Source organism: Coenobita brevimanus, chromosome 94 (assembly GCF_032717465.1).
Source record: "Coenobita brevimanus isolate Jiangsu-jjx chromosome 94, ASM3271746v2, whole genome shotgun sequence".
Lineage (NCBI taxonomy): Eukaryota > Metazoa > Arthropoda > Malacostraca > Decapoda > Coenobitidae > Coenobita > Coenobita brevimanus.
The window spans coordinates 24,210,610-24,228,353 of record NC_137047.1 but is presented as its reverse complement, the minus strand read 5'-3'; the positions used below and the strand labels follow the sequence as shown (position 1 = coordinate 24,228,353).

General features: G+C 41.9%; 1 protein-coding gene across 1 annotated transcript in view; it reads left to right on the top strand.

The window, feature by feature from the left end:
• Positions 1-17,744, top strand: part of LOC145412864 (ras GTPase-activating-like protein IQGAP1) — a 220,163-nt gene continuing 202,419 nt past the window's right edge. The window contains exons 1-4 of the mRNA XM_080282664.1: positions 1-16; positions 760-859; positions 4,848-5,082; positions 14,972-15,116. Coding sequence (XP_080138790.1) covers positions 1-16; positions 760-859; positions 4,848-5,082; positions 14,972-15,116 — 496 coding nt within the window. The remainder of the gene's footprint in view (positions 17-759; positions 860-4,847; positions 5,083-14,971; positions 15,117-17,744) is intronic.

The following is a 17,744-nucleotide window of genomic DNA, read 5'->3' as shown; positions in this document are numbered from 1 at the left end:
ATGTTATGTGCTGCAAGTGGGGCTGGTGGTAGCTCTGTGGCTAGGGTAAGGAGTGCTTGGTGGAAGTTCAGGGAGCTGTTGCCTCTCCTAATGCTGAGAGGGCTTTCCCTTGTGCTAAGGTATCCTTGTATGTGGCATGTATTAAGAGTGCAATGCTATATGGTAGTTAAACCTGAGCAGTAAAGGAAGGGGATATTCATAGACTCAAACATACAGAAATGACAGTGATTAGATGAATGTGTAGTGCATTCATGAATGAGAGTTTGGGGGAGGGGGATTAGGATTGTGAAGGAAGAGTTAAGAGGAAGGATAGGACTTGAATATATTAGTGTTGTGATGAGGAGGGCTAGACTGAGATGGTTAGGGCATGTGGAGAGAAATGAAAGATGACAACTGGGTGCAGAGGGTGAGAGGTGTGAATGTTGAGGGTTAGGAAATTGAGAGACACACTAAAGAAGACCCTAAACGAAATCATAGAATGTGACCTCTGGAATAAGGTACTGAAGAGGGAGGCAGCTAGAATTCGAGCAATGTGGACAGCTACCATTTGGTGACGAAGGCCAATGCATGGAAGCATGCTGGAGCCTTTATAAACGAAATTTAGTATATAATGCTCTGTTAGATTTTGCATTTTATTTATTTGTCACATATGATTGGCATAGAAGTATGTCTGAAAAACATTAGAAGTTTGTTAAATTTTCTTTTATGAAGTTTTAATAAGTTTGTAATTTTCACACAATGCTGGACGTTTTACCTCAGGGTCGTCACAAGATGGGAGCCTCAGCATTCAGGAGATGGATGAGCAGCGACGTAAGAACATTTCCTACCAGTACCTCTGTCATCTTGAGGAGGCAAAGAAGTAAGACAGCATGTTATCTTATGTATTAAGACCTCTTTGTTTGGAGGGATGCTAACTAGAATTGTGACTTGCATATGGTAATTTGTGGGGTATTCTTTTCATTCCATACTTGTAAACCACGAGAAGTTGAGTCAGTTCTGAGCCCGTTGTCGTTCATGGTACTTGAAGCCGTCTCGTATGACTTCAGAAATGGACTCCTTTGGGAGATGTTGTATAATGATGATTTGGTGATGATTGCAGATAATAAAAAGGAGGTGGAGGAAAGATTTAGGAAGTGGAGAGATGGTACAGGGCACTAGGGCTTAAGGGTAAATGCAGATAAAACAAAAGTACAGTAAACTCCCCTGGAACACGTTCTCATCGAACGCGCTCGCAATTATACGCGGTTAGCTCCTGTCTTCCTATATCTCCCATCTCTCCTGTCACTTCTTATTGCTCTTCTTTCCTTTACAGGTGGCTTTACATTGAGTGACAAGCCAAATGGTTTCCTGTAAGCCAGGAAACCATTTACAACGCTGGGTGGTAACCATATAACCAACCCATACCTGCTCCCTTGGTGTCAGCAAGTGGGTTGGTGGAGAGTTAGTGCCCCTCCCCGTTACACCAATAACTCAAAGTCAAATGACCACCCCTTACGGGATTATGGAGTCTGGCAATAGATAGATAGATAGATAATGCTGGGATACGTACAAGACAACGTAAGATTAAAGAATCATAACGAAAACTATAAATTTACGCAAGAGAGGCCTTTGAAAGGCCAAATCCTCAAACATCAACTCAGCACGCGCGGTTTGTTTTGATCACGTGATGTGATTTGCTGTACTGCTTTTCCACAGTACTGTATTTGTAAGTTAAATATTTACTGTACTGTTCTGGTAAGTTTATGTGCAAGTTGAAGTACAAGTACTATTAAATAACGTTCAAGCAAGAAATAGTCTTATAACCAGTTTATCTGATAGGCGTCGGAATATTACCTTTTTTATTTGTTTGTTAAATATTTGCTGTTCTTCTTTTCTACAGGACAGTATTTGTAAGTTAAATGCACTTGTAAGTTCAAGCTCTTAAAGAAAGTTAAAGTATTAAATAAAGCCTTGTAACCAGTTAACCTGATTTATATGACTACCCACGATCAGTGGGTTCCGAGACAATTTGCCGTCATGTAAATTCCCCGTCAAAACATGGACTTTTCCCCGTCAGGACAATTCGCACCCTGGATTATTCCCCGTCATTCTATAAATATATTAATTAATCAATCTATCTATCTATCTATTGCCAGACGCCTCAGTCCCGTTTGGGGTGGCCACAAACAAATCGCCTCCAAGTCGCCCTGTCCCCCGCCATTTCACTCCCCTGCTCCCAACTCACACCCCCCTCTCTCATATACCTCTCAATCAATACTTTTATAAATATACTTATTATTAATTAATCAATACTTTAATAACTATAATTCAGGGGGATCCATCAAAGTCTATGTTATTATTGTTGTGACGGCGAACTGGCTTGACAGCGAATAGTCCTGAAACCAATTTGCTCCCTAGATCCCCTAAACGTGGTATTTTGCTGTTATCTGCCATTGGTAATCAATATGAAGCACTTTAAGTGGTTAGAAGGTTTATTTAATGTTATGACTTACAATACTGCACAGCAAAACTTCAACATACAAATACGTAAACACAAGGCAACATTCCGACGCCGATTGGTTTTGGCATCGGAATGTTGCCTTGTGTTTACGTATTTGTATGTTGAAGTTTTGCTATGAAGTACTGTACTGTATTTGTAAGTCATAACACTAAATAAGCCTTCTAACCACTTAAAGTGCTTCATGTTGATTACCAATGGCAGATAACAGCAAAAGACCACGTTTAGGGGATCTAGGGAGCAAAATATGGAGTAGTTAAAACTTACGTGGTTTCGCGCCGAACGCGCCATGTTAGGAGCTAAACCCACGCATTGGGGGCAAGCTTGCTGTATTCTGATATACTATAGCACTAGCTGTGTGTGTGTGTTTGTGTGTGTGTGTGTGTGTGTGTGTGTGTGTGTATTTTGGGCAGCCGAAACTACACTTTCAAATCGCACCAAAATTGGCACAAAAATCACAAAAAATTCGCTGATGTGAAAAAACTTCGTCCCATCACAATTGAAAAACTTTTACTATACCGGTATTTAATGAGTGATCACATTTTGACCCAAAAATGCTGCTCTCAGTGCCTGGCATAGGATCTCCGTAGAATTTTTCGCCCGCAGCTGTAACTAAAATAAATTATAGCAGTGCGAGAGCCCTCCGCAGGAGCAAGTGCGAGGGGCCCGAAAGGCCCACGAGCACATGTGGTATCTAGGGCTGGTGGCAGTACTGTCAAAGAAGAGGGAGAGTGGTCATGTGTGATGTGCCCCAAGGGTGTGGAAAGTAATTCTGTCTTGTGCAGTATCTGTGATAAGTGGGTGCATAAGAGATAACGCAGATTTCATGCGTGTGGTGTGTGTGGGAGAGCAGGTGGAGATTGTCAGGCGTGCAAGGATTGAACTTGCTGGTGAGTCTCTTGAATGTGTGGAAGAGTTTTGATATTTTGGAGACATGTTATGGCTTGGGGTGGGGCTGGAGTTAGCTCTGCGGCTAGAGTGAGGAGTGGTTGGAAGAAGTTTGGGGAGCTGTTGCCTCTCCTAACATTGAGAGGGCTCTCCCTCCCTGCTAGGGGATCTTTGTAGCCTATGCAGCATCTGTTAGGAGTGTAATGTTATTTGGTAGTGAGCCTTGCGCAGTAAAGGAAGAGGATATTCGTAGGTTCAAAAGTACAGAAATGATAATGATTAGGTGGATGTACAGTACGTCCCTGAGTGTGAGGCCTTGGGGGGGGGCTAGGTTTATGATGGAAGAATAGAGAAGTAGGAAGGGACTGGATTGTATTGGTGTTGTGATGAGGAGAGGCAGATTGAGATCGTGTGGGCATATGGAGGATAATAATTGGATGCAGAAAATGAAAAGCGTTAATGTTAGGGGTAGGGTTGTGAGAGGTAGATTGAAAAAGGTCTGGGACAAGGTCATTGAGTGTGACCTTAGGGATAAGGGACTGGATAGGGAAGCTGCCAGAGATCGAGCAGCATGGAGAGCCACCATTAGGTGACCAAGGCTGACCCATGCAAGCATGTTGGAGCTTTAAAATGTGAATGAACAAACAATGACATGTTGTTAGTGTTTATCACCTCCTGAACCTAAGCTCGTCATTTACAGTACGAGTAAGCCTTGTTCACCTGATGGCAGCTGTCCATACCACATGATCACTGGCAGCATCACTTTTCAGTCTCCTAAGACTGAGGTAATTTTGTATGTCATCCCAAGTCTTTTTGCAGGTGCCTCTTGATGCTCTACCTTCCACATTCACCTACAGATCTTTTCACCTAAAGTCTTTCTCTTTTCATTACATTACAGTTCCTGGCTGCTCAGTCATAATTCTACCATTTGCAATTATATCATTCAGGGAGGCACTACAATAACCTTATCTCTATACACTCCAGCCTACACATGTCCTTCCCTGGACAGATGCACATCCTTACAGCATTAAACTTCTCACACAAAGTGTAAAGGGAAAGTCCCTCATTGCTGAGAGATGTAACAATTATCTTTCTTGACATTTAGGGAACTTACGCTTTACATTAAAAGAAAATTATATGCTGCATGTATGAAAAATGTGATGCATTAGGGTAAAATGTATGCAGTAAAGGGGGAGGATGTATGTAGTTTTGAGTCATTGTTTAACCTGTCATCAGTCTGTTATTCTAATTACCACCCTCTCTTCCTTCCCTTCTTATCCTGCAGCTAGAAGCTACACTTCACACTTTTGATGTGCTACTGCCAGATGTTCTAAAATAGGCTGACCCCCATGCTGCTTATAAAAAGAAGTAAATTAAAAAAATAGTAAAACATAGTGTACCTTTTATATTTCTGTAATAAAAGTGCAGCACACTACTGTACAGTATTCTTATACCATTCCAGGTGGATGGAGGCATGCATTTGTGAGGAACTACCTGAAGTGGGACAGCTGGAGGAGGAACTGCGTCACGGAGTCTACCTAGCTAAGCTGGCCCACTTCTTTGCTCCAGATACTGTGCCTTTACGACGAATTTATGATCCAGACCTCATACGTTATAGAGCCACTGGCTTAACGTTTAGGCATACAGACAACATCAATTATTTCCTCAAGGCTCTTGAGAAAATAAAATTGCCTAGTGTGAGTGTTGCTGTAACAGCTGCTACTTTGTGTAGATGTAGATATGATATGATGTATATATCTTACAACCTACCAAATCCTATTCAGCCCTATCAGAGAAGAGTAGAGCCTAAGCTTTTGGAAGCTGGCATCTGATTGGTTGTCTAAGGCCATTCATTAACAACGATGTATTTTAGATTTTTATTCTTAGTGTTACAATAACCATTTCTGACAGTAAGATTGCTTCTATATAAATATATATATATACATATATTTACCCCTGGGGGTAGGGGGGGTTTTCAAGAATACTCCCCCAGTATCCCTGCTTGTCGTAAAAGGCGACTAAAAGGGTTGGCGGAGGGTTAGTCCCCCTCCCCGGAAAACAACTAACTAAAAAAACAAACAAGAAGCCTCGGACAAGGACTGACCAAACGATGATGACCCTGGACCGGACAAAGGACTTGGTAATGGCTACGTGGAATGTAAGAGGAGCGAATGATGAGGTGAAAGAGAGAGAGATTGTTCACGTGCAGGAGGGTGCAAAAGTGGATGTATGTGGAATGACTGAAACAAAATGAAGAGGAGAAAGTGTGAGAGAATGGGAGTATGGATGGGGTATATGTGCAGGAGTAGGTGAGAATGAGAGGGCAAAGGAAGGAGTATGTATAGTTGTGAGTAAAAGATGGAAGAAGAGCATAAGACAGTATGGATCAGTTGGGTCAAGGATTGTATGGGTAAAGTTGAAAGTTGGAATACAAATGTGGGCGATTGTGTGTGTGTATGCGCCAACGCAAGATCGTGCTAGCAGAGTGAGAGAAGAGTTCTGGACAAATGTGGAAGTGTGCATGGAAAAGTTTGGAAGGAATGAGGGAGTGTTTTTGATCGGTGATATGAATGGTAAAGTAGGGAATGTGAAGGTGGATTGAATAGTTGGTGAGTGGGGTGTGCCTGCTGTGATAGATGAGAATGGCAGTGCGTTAGTGAACATTTGTGCTGGGAGGGGGTTGGTGATAGCCAATACCCTCTTCAGGCATAAAATGATCCACAGGTATACATGGCAAGTGATGAGAAGGGTGGGTGGTGAACTGAATGAAAGGAAGGCAATGATTGATTATGTGTGTGTGGATGAAAGGATGCGAAGAAGTGTAATGGATGCAAGAGCTTATAGAGGTTGAGGGAGTGGACTTTCTGACCACTACTTGGTGGTGGCCAGAATTAGGATACAAGTAAGATGGAGGAATAGAAGAAGGGAAAGACGAGAGGAAGGAGTAGTTGCAAGGAGAGTGGAAAGGTTACAAGAGGATGAGAAAAAGGCAGAGTATAAGAGAGAAGTGGAGGAACAATTGGGCAAATATGAATTGGAGCAGATGGGGGACGTGGAAGGTGTGTGCAGGATATTTACAGAAGAAATATGTGCAGCATGTGATGTGGTGTGTGGGAGGAAGAGAAGACGGAGGGGGGTGCAAGGAACAGCATGGTGGACTGAAGAGGTGAGACAAGCTGTGGCACAAAAGAAGAAAGCATACAATGAATGAATGAGAAATAGGGGCGTGGAAGGAGTTGAGAGGCGGAAGAGAGAGTTATAAGTAGAAAGAAAGAGAGAGGTGAAAAGATTAGTAAGAGAGAGTAAGAAGAGAGTGGATGAGGAATTTGGAAGGAATTTGAGTGTAAAGTGGAGGGACTGTAAGAAAATGTTCTGGAAAGAGGTGAAGAGAGTAAGACAGGGTGGAAGTGAGGTTAGCAGGGGAGTGAAAGATAAAAATGGTAGATTACTAGTGGAGAAGGGAGAAAAAGTGAGCAGATGGAGAGAACACTTTAAGGAATTGTTGAACATAGAGGATGGAAGTAATGCGAGTGTAAGTGGCTGGGGAATGGCTGGGAGAAGGAGGGAGGTGAGAAGACTGGAAGAAATCAGTAGGATAGAAGTTGTGGAAGCAATGAAGAAAGTTAAATTGGGGAAAGCCCCAGGAATTGATGGAGTGTGTGGTGAAATGCTGAAGCATGGGGGAGAGATAGTAGTAGAATGGATGTGGAAGATGTGCAGATTGGCCTGGGAGGTAGGTAGAGTCCCGGAGGATTGGAAGTCAGGTATAATTATTCCCATGTACAAAGGAAAGGGGGAAAAAGAATTGTGTGGTAATCATAGGGGTTTTTGTCTTCTTAGTATAATAGGAAAAGTGTATGGTAGGATACTTATTGACAGAGAGAAAAAACAGAGGAATTAGTTGGAGAAGAACAGAGAGGCATTAGGAAGGGAAGAGGTTGTGTAGATCAGATATTCATTCTTAGATCTTTAGTGGAAAAGTTTCTAGAGAAGGGAAAGAAGTTGTACGCGGCTTTCATGGATTTGGAGAAAGCATATGACATGGTGGATAGACAAGGATTGTGGAAAGTATTAAGAATACATGAAGTAGATGGAAAGTTTTTGAATGCTGTGAAGAGTATGTATGATGGTGCTAAGGCTGCAGTGCGTGTGGATGGTGAACTAAGTGAATTTTTCTCTTTTGGAAGTTGGGTTGAAACAGGGATGTGTCATGTCTCCATGGTTGTTCAATCTGTTCATGGATGGGGTAATAAAAGAGGTACAAGGTAGGGTAGTGGATGTTGGAGTGGCCCTGGTGAGAGAGGATAGTGTTTGGAAACTCCCTGTACTGTTGTTTGCAGATGATACTGTGTTGTTGAGTGAAGATGAAAGGGAGCTGCAAAGCTTAGTGGATGAGTCTGGGAGAGTGTGTAAGAAACAGAATCTAAAGGTGAATGTAGGGAAGAGTAAAGTGATGGTCTTTGAGAGAGGTGAAGTCAGTGAATGTACAGCGAGGTTGGATGGTGAGGAATTGGAAAATGTGAGTACGTTTAAGTACTTGGGTAGTGTGATGAGTAAGGATGGAGGTTTGGAGGGTGAAGTGCTTGAAAGGGTACAGCAGGGAAGAAAGGTTGCTGGTTCTTTGAAAGCAGTGATAAGAAACAGGGAAGTGAGCATGGAAGTGAAAAAGTTACTACATGACAGTATTGTGATACCAACTCTAACGTATGGAAGTGAAGCTTGGACGTTGTTGGAAGGACACAAGTCAAGCGTGAGAGCAGTGGAAATGAGTTATTTAAGAGGAGCCTGTGGAGTCACATGGAGAGACAGGCTGATGAATGAGGATATAAAGGAGCGTTGTGTTGTGGATGTGGATGTGATAGGAAGTGTTATGAGGAACACACTGAGGTGGTTTGGCCATGTGGAGAGGATGGAGGGTGCAAGACTGATGAAGAGAGTGTATGTGAGTGAGGTGGAGGGGGGAAGAGGGAGGGGGAGGCTGAGGATGAGATGGAGGGATGGGGTGGAGAGGTATATGAGAGAGGGGAGTGTGAGTTGGGAGCAGGGCAGTGAAATGGCGGGGGACAGGACGACGTGGAGGCGATTTGTTTGTGGCCACCCCAAACGGGATTGAGGCGTCTGGCAATAGATAGATAGATAGACATATATTTACTGTACATATATACAGTAATCCCTCCAATATCCGACGTAATAGGGCCATAGGCAGGTCCGGATAGTGGTCCTGTCCGGATATTGGGCCCCAGCTTATGGACTTGTACTTATGGACCCTAACTCAGAGAAACACCTATACAACTCCCTCTGGACATGCATAGCACCTATTTAAGACCCAAATTACACCAATAAGGGACATAAAAGACTGAAATAAATGCAAAAGAACCATAAAATGAGGTTTTAGAGGTGAGTTTATACTATATTAAACATTCTGGGTACTTACAAGTCCCTGGCTTCTGGACTGGTTTGAACTGCCAGTTTGCAGTCCACAGTTAATCCTCTGCACTCTAAATTCTAATTTCTTAACACTGCACAACACTGTAAATTCCTGTGTGTTCTAGTGGCGAGGTATTGCAGTTTATTCACTGTTTATTCACAAAAAACAAGCACTTGTGGCTTGCACTTCTGTGAGCATCTGCTCTCGATCGGAGTTAAGCTGTGACTGTTGATGATGGCGGGGTAACAGAGTTGCCATATCGCAATGGCCACATTACCAATCTCTTCAACTTTCATTACCAAATTTAACTTTTCATTACCAAATTCATAAAGCTAGCATTTATTCCTCATTAATTATATATTCAAGGGGAAATACATGTAATCACTCTCCTTATAATTAACACCATGTTGATTATTTTCACGCTATGTAGGGTTTCAGATTAATCAGAGAGAGCAAACAATCCACCATCTTCATCCTGTGTATCCTCATGCATGTGAAAAATCCATTTGGTAATGCATTATTCTGATTCATTACCAAACGAATTTTTCATTACCAAATTGGCCCACACTTGGTAATGAAAAATACCAAATGGCAACCTTGACAGGGAAGGGGGGAGGAAGGAAGGGGTGAAGGGACCATGGTGTAACAGCTGTTCGGCGCCAGGCGGCAGTTTCAAATTACAGGTGGGAAAAAAGTCAGATTTTTTTCGATTTTTTTGTGGTTTTTGGCCCATTTTGGGAATATTGGATCCCAGGATGATTATGTCCGGTTAGTGGGGATGTTCGGATATTGGGCGTTTGGATATTAGAGGGATTACTATATTATACGACATATATACTCGAACACACACGCACTCACGCACAGTAGTCCCTCATTTATCCAGACGCTCAGTATCTGGATGTGTTCATTATCTGGATGCTGGACCTTGGCTCTATTAAACCATTATCCGAATTTACTTGCTATTATCCATACTTAGAAGTCCCTGAGAACTTCAACCAGCCAGCTGACATGTTTAAATTTTTGGTATCGTGGCCGCTGGGCTTGAGCCATGAGTGGGAATTAGTCTGTAAATGCTAAAATGTCCGTCCGCCCCTGTACTGAATGGTCAAAGTTGCGCACTCATCCTATCACTCCCAACAAACCTCCAGCACCTGAGTAATACAGCTGTAACCTGCAAGCAGTGTCAAAACTCCCGTACGCAGCCCTACAGAATGCCCAATATTGCGTGGCGTACAGGCGAAGTCTTTCCTAGCCATCACCACCATCAAACAGAGACCACAAGCCACAAGTACATGTTTGCTGACGGCGGTCGTCCACCTCTCTACCGAACGTTGAAAGTCACTCAGTCACAATGAGTTGTGTTTCTGCATGCCACTCGGCGTCTAACAGACTGCAAGTCAACTGCCACCACCATCGAACACAGACCACAAACCACAAGTACGTGTTTGCCGATAACGGTTGTCCACCTCTCTACTGAACGTTGAAAGTCTCTCGGTCATGGTGAGCTGTGTTTCTGTATGGCCACTCAGCGTCTAACACACTGCAAGTCACGAGTAAATGTGCGATAATAGCACCCGTCCACCTGTTGACAGAATGGGAAGAATCCTGCCCACAGCCTGGCTTCTTCCCCCCTTTTGTCCCTCCTCCATGCCTTCCTGACTCCCCCCTCACTCCCTCAGTCCCTACCCACCTCTCTGGTAATAACACTGACTCATGAGTTTTCAAAGTTTTTTGCGATTTATTCGACTACTATTGATCGTATCGATATTCCATAGCGATCACAAGAAAGCTCATGAAATTCTGCATCTAGACATACTCAACTCTTGGAAGATGCCAGAAAATTTTACAGTAGGATAGTGGGACGTTATATGAAGGTAAGTTTTACTCGTGAATACTTTATTCTTATTACATTTCTGTACATTTACTTAAAAGTTTTGTGTGTTGTTGTTAGCTTATATTGTATGAACACTGACGAAGATGTTGATATACCATTTATACCAATATAACCAATTTCCAATGGCATATTTGGCCATTGAATTATTTTTGAGCCCCAGAAGCAATCACTTATCACAGACAACAGATTTTCAAACCGTCGTCAAGCTTTTTGTGAATTTTTTATGTTTATGCATTGTTTTCTTGATGTTTAGCATAAATATGGATAATCCTGTATGTGTTTTGATGTCTGAGTATGGCAAAATGACTGGAAAACATTGCCAAAGATAGTAGGGGTACTGTACTTACAGTAGTGTATAGGTCGGGATTTTTTTTTACTTTCAATAGTTTTTTTTTTTTTATGGCTTTCTTGGTGTTTAGCATTAATATGGATAATTCTGTGTGTGTTTTGATGTCTCAGTATGGCAGAATGACCAGAAAACAGTGCCAAAATTGGGAGGGGGAAAGCCCCAGGAATTGATGGAGTGTGTGGTGAAATGCTGAAGCATGAGGAAGAGATAGTGGTAGAATGGATGTGGAAGATGTGCAGATTGGCCTGGGAGGAAGGTAGAGTCCCGGAGGATTGGAAGTCAGGTATAGTTATTCCCTTGTACAAAGGAAAAGGGGAAAAAGAAGTGCGTGGTAATCATAGGGGCATTTGTCTTCTTAGTATAATAGGAAAAGTGTATGGTAGGATACTTATTGACAGAGTTAGAGAAAGAACAGAGGAATACGTTGGAGAAGAACAGGGAGACTTTAGGAAGGGAAAAGGTTGTGTAGATAAGATATTCATTCTTAGATCTTTAGTGGAAAAGTTTCTAGAGAAGGGAAAGAAGTTGTATGCGGCTTTCATGGATTTGGAGAAAGCGTATGACAGGGTGGATAGACAAGGATTGTGGAAAGTATTAAGAATATATGGAGTAGATGGGAAGTTGTTGAATGCTGTGAAGAGTATGTATGATGGTGCTAAGGCTGCAGTGCGTGTGGATGGTGAACTAAGTGAATTTTTCTCTTTGGAGGTTGGGTTGAAACAGGGATGTGTCATGTCTCCATGGTTGTTCAATCTGTACATGGATGGGGTAATTAAAGAGGTGCAAGGTAGGGTAGTGGATGTTGGAGTGGCCCTGGTGAAAGAGGATAGTGTTTGGAAACTCCCTGTACTGTTGTTTGCGGATGATACTGTGTTGTTGAGTGAAGACGAAGGGGAGTTGCAAGGCTTGGTGGATGAGTTTGGGAGAGTGTGTAAGAAACGGAATCTAAAGGTGAATGTAGGGAAGAGTAAAGTGATGGTCTTTAAGAGAGGTGAAGTCAGTGAATGTACAGCGAGGTTGGATGGTGAGGAATTGGAAAATGTGAGTACGTTTAAGTACTTGGGTAGTGTGATGAGTAAGGATGGAGGTTTGGAGGGTGAAGTGCTTGAAAGGGTACAGCAGGGAAGAAAGGTTGCTGGTTCTTTGAAAGCAGTGATAAGAAACAGGGAAGTGAGCATGGAAGTGAAAAAGTTACTACATGACAGTATTGTGATACCAACTGTAATGTATGGAAGTGAAGCTTGGACGTTGTTGGAAGGACACAAGTCAAGAGTGAGAGCAATGGAAATGAGTTATTTAAGAGGAGCCTGTGGAGTTACACGGAGAGACAGGCTGACGAATGAGGATATAAAGGAGCGTTGTGTTGTGGATGTGGATGTGATAGGAAGTGTTATGAGGGACACACTGAGGTGGTTTGGCCATGTGGAGAGGATGGAGGGTGAAAGACTGACAAAGAGAGTGTATGTGAGTGAGGTGGAGGGGGGGAGAGTGAGGGGGAGGCCGAGGATGAGATGGATGGATGGAGTGGAGAGGTATATGAGAGAGGGGAGTGTGAGTTGGGAGCAGGGCAGTGAAATGGTGGGAGACAGGGCGACGTGGAGGCAATTTGATTGTGGCCACCCCAAACGGGATTAAGACGTCTGGCAATAGATAAACAGATAGACTATTGAGAAGTAAGAGAGATACCAGAAGTTCTAGTGAGTAATGAACAGGGTGGCATTAGGAGTGGCAGAGGATGTGTGGATCAAGTATTTGCCGTAAGACAGATAGTGGAATAGGCTTGTGAGGACTGTAAGGTGTGTATGGCATTCATGGATCTAGAAAAAGCATACAACAGAGTAGACAGAGAAGGATTTTGGAAGGTTTTGCGCCTGTACAGTGTAGATGGTATGCTGCTAGGTGTCATCAAGAGTTTTTATGATGGTATTGAAGCATGTTTAAGGGTAAATGGGCATCCAAGTTAATGCTTCACGATCGGTGCGGGTGTGCGACAAGGTTGTGTGATGTCCCCATGGTTATTTAATATATATATGGATGGAGTGATGAGAAAAGTAAAAACACGAGTAATGTAGAGAGAGATGGTGTTGGTAATGAATGGTGACGGATGGAATATCTCAAGTTCGTTGTATGCTGATGATGTCGTAAAACTTCCAAATACCGGACAAGAACTTGGAAGACTAATGCAGAGTTTTGCTAATGTGTGTGAGCATCGTTCCTTGAGAGTAAATGTAGAAAGAGTAAAGTGATGATTATTGAGAGAGAAGGTGAATCCCACTGTGATGTTAAACTGAATGGAAAGAGACTGGAATTGGTGAGAGAGTTCAAATACCTGGGTACAGTGATAGAAAAGAGAGGAATATGTGCAAAAGAAGTGGAAAACAGAGTGAAAGGAGGGAAAGTAGCTGGGACTATGAAGACCTTGATAAGATACAGAGGTTTGAGTGTTGCAGCTGTGTGAGGCTTAAATGAAGGACTGGTAGTGGCAACTTTGACATACAGATATGAGACTATGGTGTGGCATGAAAATGAAAAGTCAAGAGTGAGAGCAGTGGAAATGAAATTGCTGAGGAGTGTATTTGGAGTACAGAGAGTGGATAAGATATGAAGTACAGTGAGCCCTTAAGTTTTGCGTGTAATTGGTATCATGAGGTTGGCGCTAAATCAGAATTTTGCGAACCAAAAAGCATTAATTCAGTGGTAAAAAAATGTAATTGGTTCTAGAGCCCCTCCCAAAGCCACTCTTTTTCTCACTTTTGAGACATAATTCTCATAAAACAGGATACCAGAATAAATGACAACCATATGAATATCATAAAAATGTTATGGAACATGAAATGAATTAATCACCAGCCAGAAAAATCTTCATCTTATCCTCTACTGAATATTTTTTCATCTTCACGCCGCCTCGATACTCACGACGCTCGTTTCTCTTCTTGCCTCCATCCTTTGAACTTCCCAGTATTTCACCATCACCACAATTACCTAGTCCTTCAGTGAATGAAAAGGAAGCCATAATACTGTACAGTACAGGTAGAGCACACGAGAACAGTAGCTGAATGATGGGAAAGGCAAAAAAAGTGACCACGGCTGCGATCACAAACAGAGCACCATACACACAGTCTCACAGCTGGTGGGAACAGTGAAGACAACATGGCAGACAACAGCTGACAATCACCGTGCCCACCAGAACCCCATATATTGATGCGAAAGGTGAATTCTCGATCATGAGACATAAATTCTTGGAAATTTTGGGCTTTCCTGCAATAGGTAGATTTGTGAATCCAAATGGCACAAAACATAAGGGCTCACTGTAATGTGATTTGTGAAAGATGCTGAGTGAGGAACTCTTTGGACACCAGAATTGAAGAGAGTGTACTGAGTTGGTATGGTCATATGGAGAGAGTGGATAACAACAGAGTGGTGAAAAAGGTATATCTGAGTAAGTTTGAAGGAGAAGGAGGCTAGGTAGGCCAAGGAGAAGGTGGAAGGATATGGTGGATGAGTTTGTGAGGAAGAGAGGTATGGAAGTCAGTGAGGCTAGGGGACCAACAAGATATTGAGCTGGCTAGTTGAATGTTGTGGGAAGTGCACGTTCAGGGATTTGGCACCTTTTTGTAACATGACAGTGTCCTGATTGACTCTGTCGGATACGTTTATGTGAAGCTGCAGAATGTGGTGAATGTTTTTGATGTATCAGGTAGAGCTAGGATTCCAGGGGCTTGAATGATGAGTGAATGGAAGTGTGGCCCATTGGACTGGGCAAACTTAGGTTGTCTGGACATACTACTCCTCACCCTGGCCTAGGATGGGAAAGTTGGTCCAGATGATGATGATGATGATGATGAACTAAAGTACCAGTACTGATGACTGGATGACTGAAACTGTAGTTTTATTTTATATATGTTTTATTTTCAGATATTTTATCCAGAGACCACAGATGTCTATGATCGCAAAAACATGCCTCGTGTTGTGTTTTGCCTCCATGCTCTGAGTCTTTACTTGTTCAGACTTGGCATTGCACCTCAGATACAGAATCTTTATGGAAAAGTTAATTTTTCAGGTATGGAATTATTTTAATTTTCATTTTTCTTTCTTGGTTAACTTTGATTCTTTCTGTGATTGAAGCACAATTTTTAATTTTGTACTGGCTGATGAAAAGCGTTTATGCTCAGGATAAATTTCTCAGTATGAAATGTTTGTATTAATGCACCATATTTAACTATCCATCTCTATCTCTTCTTCTTCCCCTAATAGCAGTAAATGAGCTTATATGAGCTTTAAGAAAGCTGTTTGTATTTACCTATTTGTATTTACCTATTTGTAGTATACAGGAATTGAGCAATGCTCGTGTTGTCCTGTCTCCATATCCACATTTATCAAGTCTACCTTTACATACATGAATGTTTTTCTCATGCACCACCTCTTTGTCTAAGTTGTTCCAAATATTTAAGTATTTACCTAACATACCTAATTGTGATATACACGGAATGTACTATGCTCGTTGGTTTCCGTCGCTGTTTCTCAATAAGTCGAATTTAGCTTTAAACTCGTTTAAGTTTTTAGACTGGACGATCCCTTTGTCCAGGCTATTCCATAAGTCTATACTTCTGTAAGGAAAGCTATATTTCATGATATCCTTCAAGCAGCTTGACTTTTTCAATTTCATTCCGTGTCCTCTTGTTGCTCTCTTATCCCATACAAACAGATCTTCTTTGTCAATTTTATCTACTCCCACCATGGTCCTGAACACTGCAGTCATGTCTCCCCTCTTTCTCCTTTCCTCTAACGAAGGCAAATCCAGTTTTTCCAGCCTCTCTCTATATGACAGGTCTGTCAGACTGGGGACCATCTTGGTTGCTGTTCTTTGTATTCTCTCAATCTTGTTTATATCTTTCTTTTTGTGTGGGGACCACACTACCGCTGCATATTCTAACCTGGGGCGGATCATGGCCACTATCAATTTTTTCATCATTTCCTCATCCATATAATGAAATGCTACTCTTATGTTTGTCAAGAGTTTATAAGTCTCTCCGACTATCTTGTTAATGTGCTTTTCTGGTGACAAACTATCTTGGACCAGCACTCCCAAATCTTTCTCTTCTCTCTTTTTTGTGATTAATTCATTACCCCAAAAATAATTCAGTGATGGTCTCCTGGTACTTTTACCCATTTCCAATATTTTACATTTCTTTACATTAAATTTCATATCCCACGTCCGGCTCCAATTGTGTATCCTATCCAAATCCTCCTGCAGTATTTTACAATCCTCTTCAAGATCTTTACATCATCAGCAAACAGACTTGCATAACTGTTCACTCCATCTACCATATCATTTACGTAAATCAGGAACATTACTGGCGCCAACACTGAGCCTTGAGGGACTCCACTTGTTACTTCCCTCCATCCAGACATCCTATCCTTTATTACTGTCCTCATTTGTCTGTCTCTCAAAAAGTCTCTCATCCATTCCAGAAGTTTCCCCTTTAGTCCTCCTATATATTCTAGTTTCCACATTAGTCTCTTATGAGGTACCTTGTCAAAGGCCTTCTCTAAGTCTAAGTACACACAATCCACCCAACCATCTCTCTCCTGTACCACATCAATCGCTCTTGAGTAAAAGCTCAACAAGTTAGAAACACATGACCTTCCACTTCTGAATCCAAACTGACATTCAGCCAAAATATTCATCTCTTCCAGATATTTTATCCATCTGTCTTTCAGGATTCTCTCACACAATTTTGCGACCATGCTGGTTAGAGACACTGGTCTATAATTCAGGGGTTCTTCCCTGTTTCCTCCCTTGTAAATTGGTACCACATTTGCCCTCTTCCATTCTTTTGGCACTTTCCCCTCTTCCAGTGAGCATACGATTAAGCTGTGAATTTTATCCGCCAGTTGTTCTCTGCATTCCTTCAGTACGCAATTAGAAATTCCATCAGGTCCTGGGGCTTTCCTTACATCATGAGTTTCCAGTAATTTATACGCTTCCTGTACCTCCACTTTTATATCTTTCATCACCGGAACATTTCTATTCACTCCCTCCTCTTCCACAAACTCCTTTTCTTTAGTGAAAACTGACTGGAAACGTTTGTTCATTATTTCTGCTTGCATTGCCGCATCCTTAAAGACCTCACCTTCTACTTTCAGTTTGGTGATTCCTTCCTTTTGTTTCAGTTTGCCGTTAACAAATCTATAAAACAGTTTGGGTTCATCCCTGCATTTGTCAATTATACCTTTTTCAAAATTCCTTTCTTCTTCTCTACGTATTCTTGTGTATTCATTTCTTGTTCTTTTATATTCTTCCTTTGTTCTGTTGTTACCTCTCTTTCTCCAATTGTTCCACGCCTTATCTCTCTCTTTTTTTGCTATCATACACCTTCTATTAAACCACTCCTTTTTCCTGTTTTCTTTCCCTCTTACTCTTGGTACAAATTTTTCCACTCCCAAATTATAGAGGTCTAGAAAGATATCCCACTTCCTTTGTATCTCTCTTGTTTCTCTGAATTTTCTCCAATCCGCATTTTCAAAAAAGTTTCTCAATCCTGTAAAATTTGCTTTCCCAAAGTTGTATCTTCCCTGTCTATGAAGCTTGTCTCTTGGCTCAACGTGTCCTATTAACATCTGGAACTCAGTGACCACGTGATCACTTTTTCCCAAAGGACAGAGATATTCCAATGTGTGTGTGTGT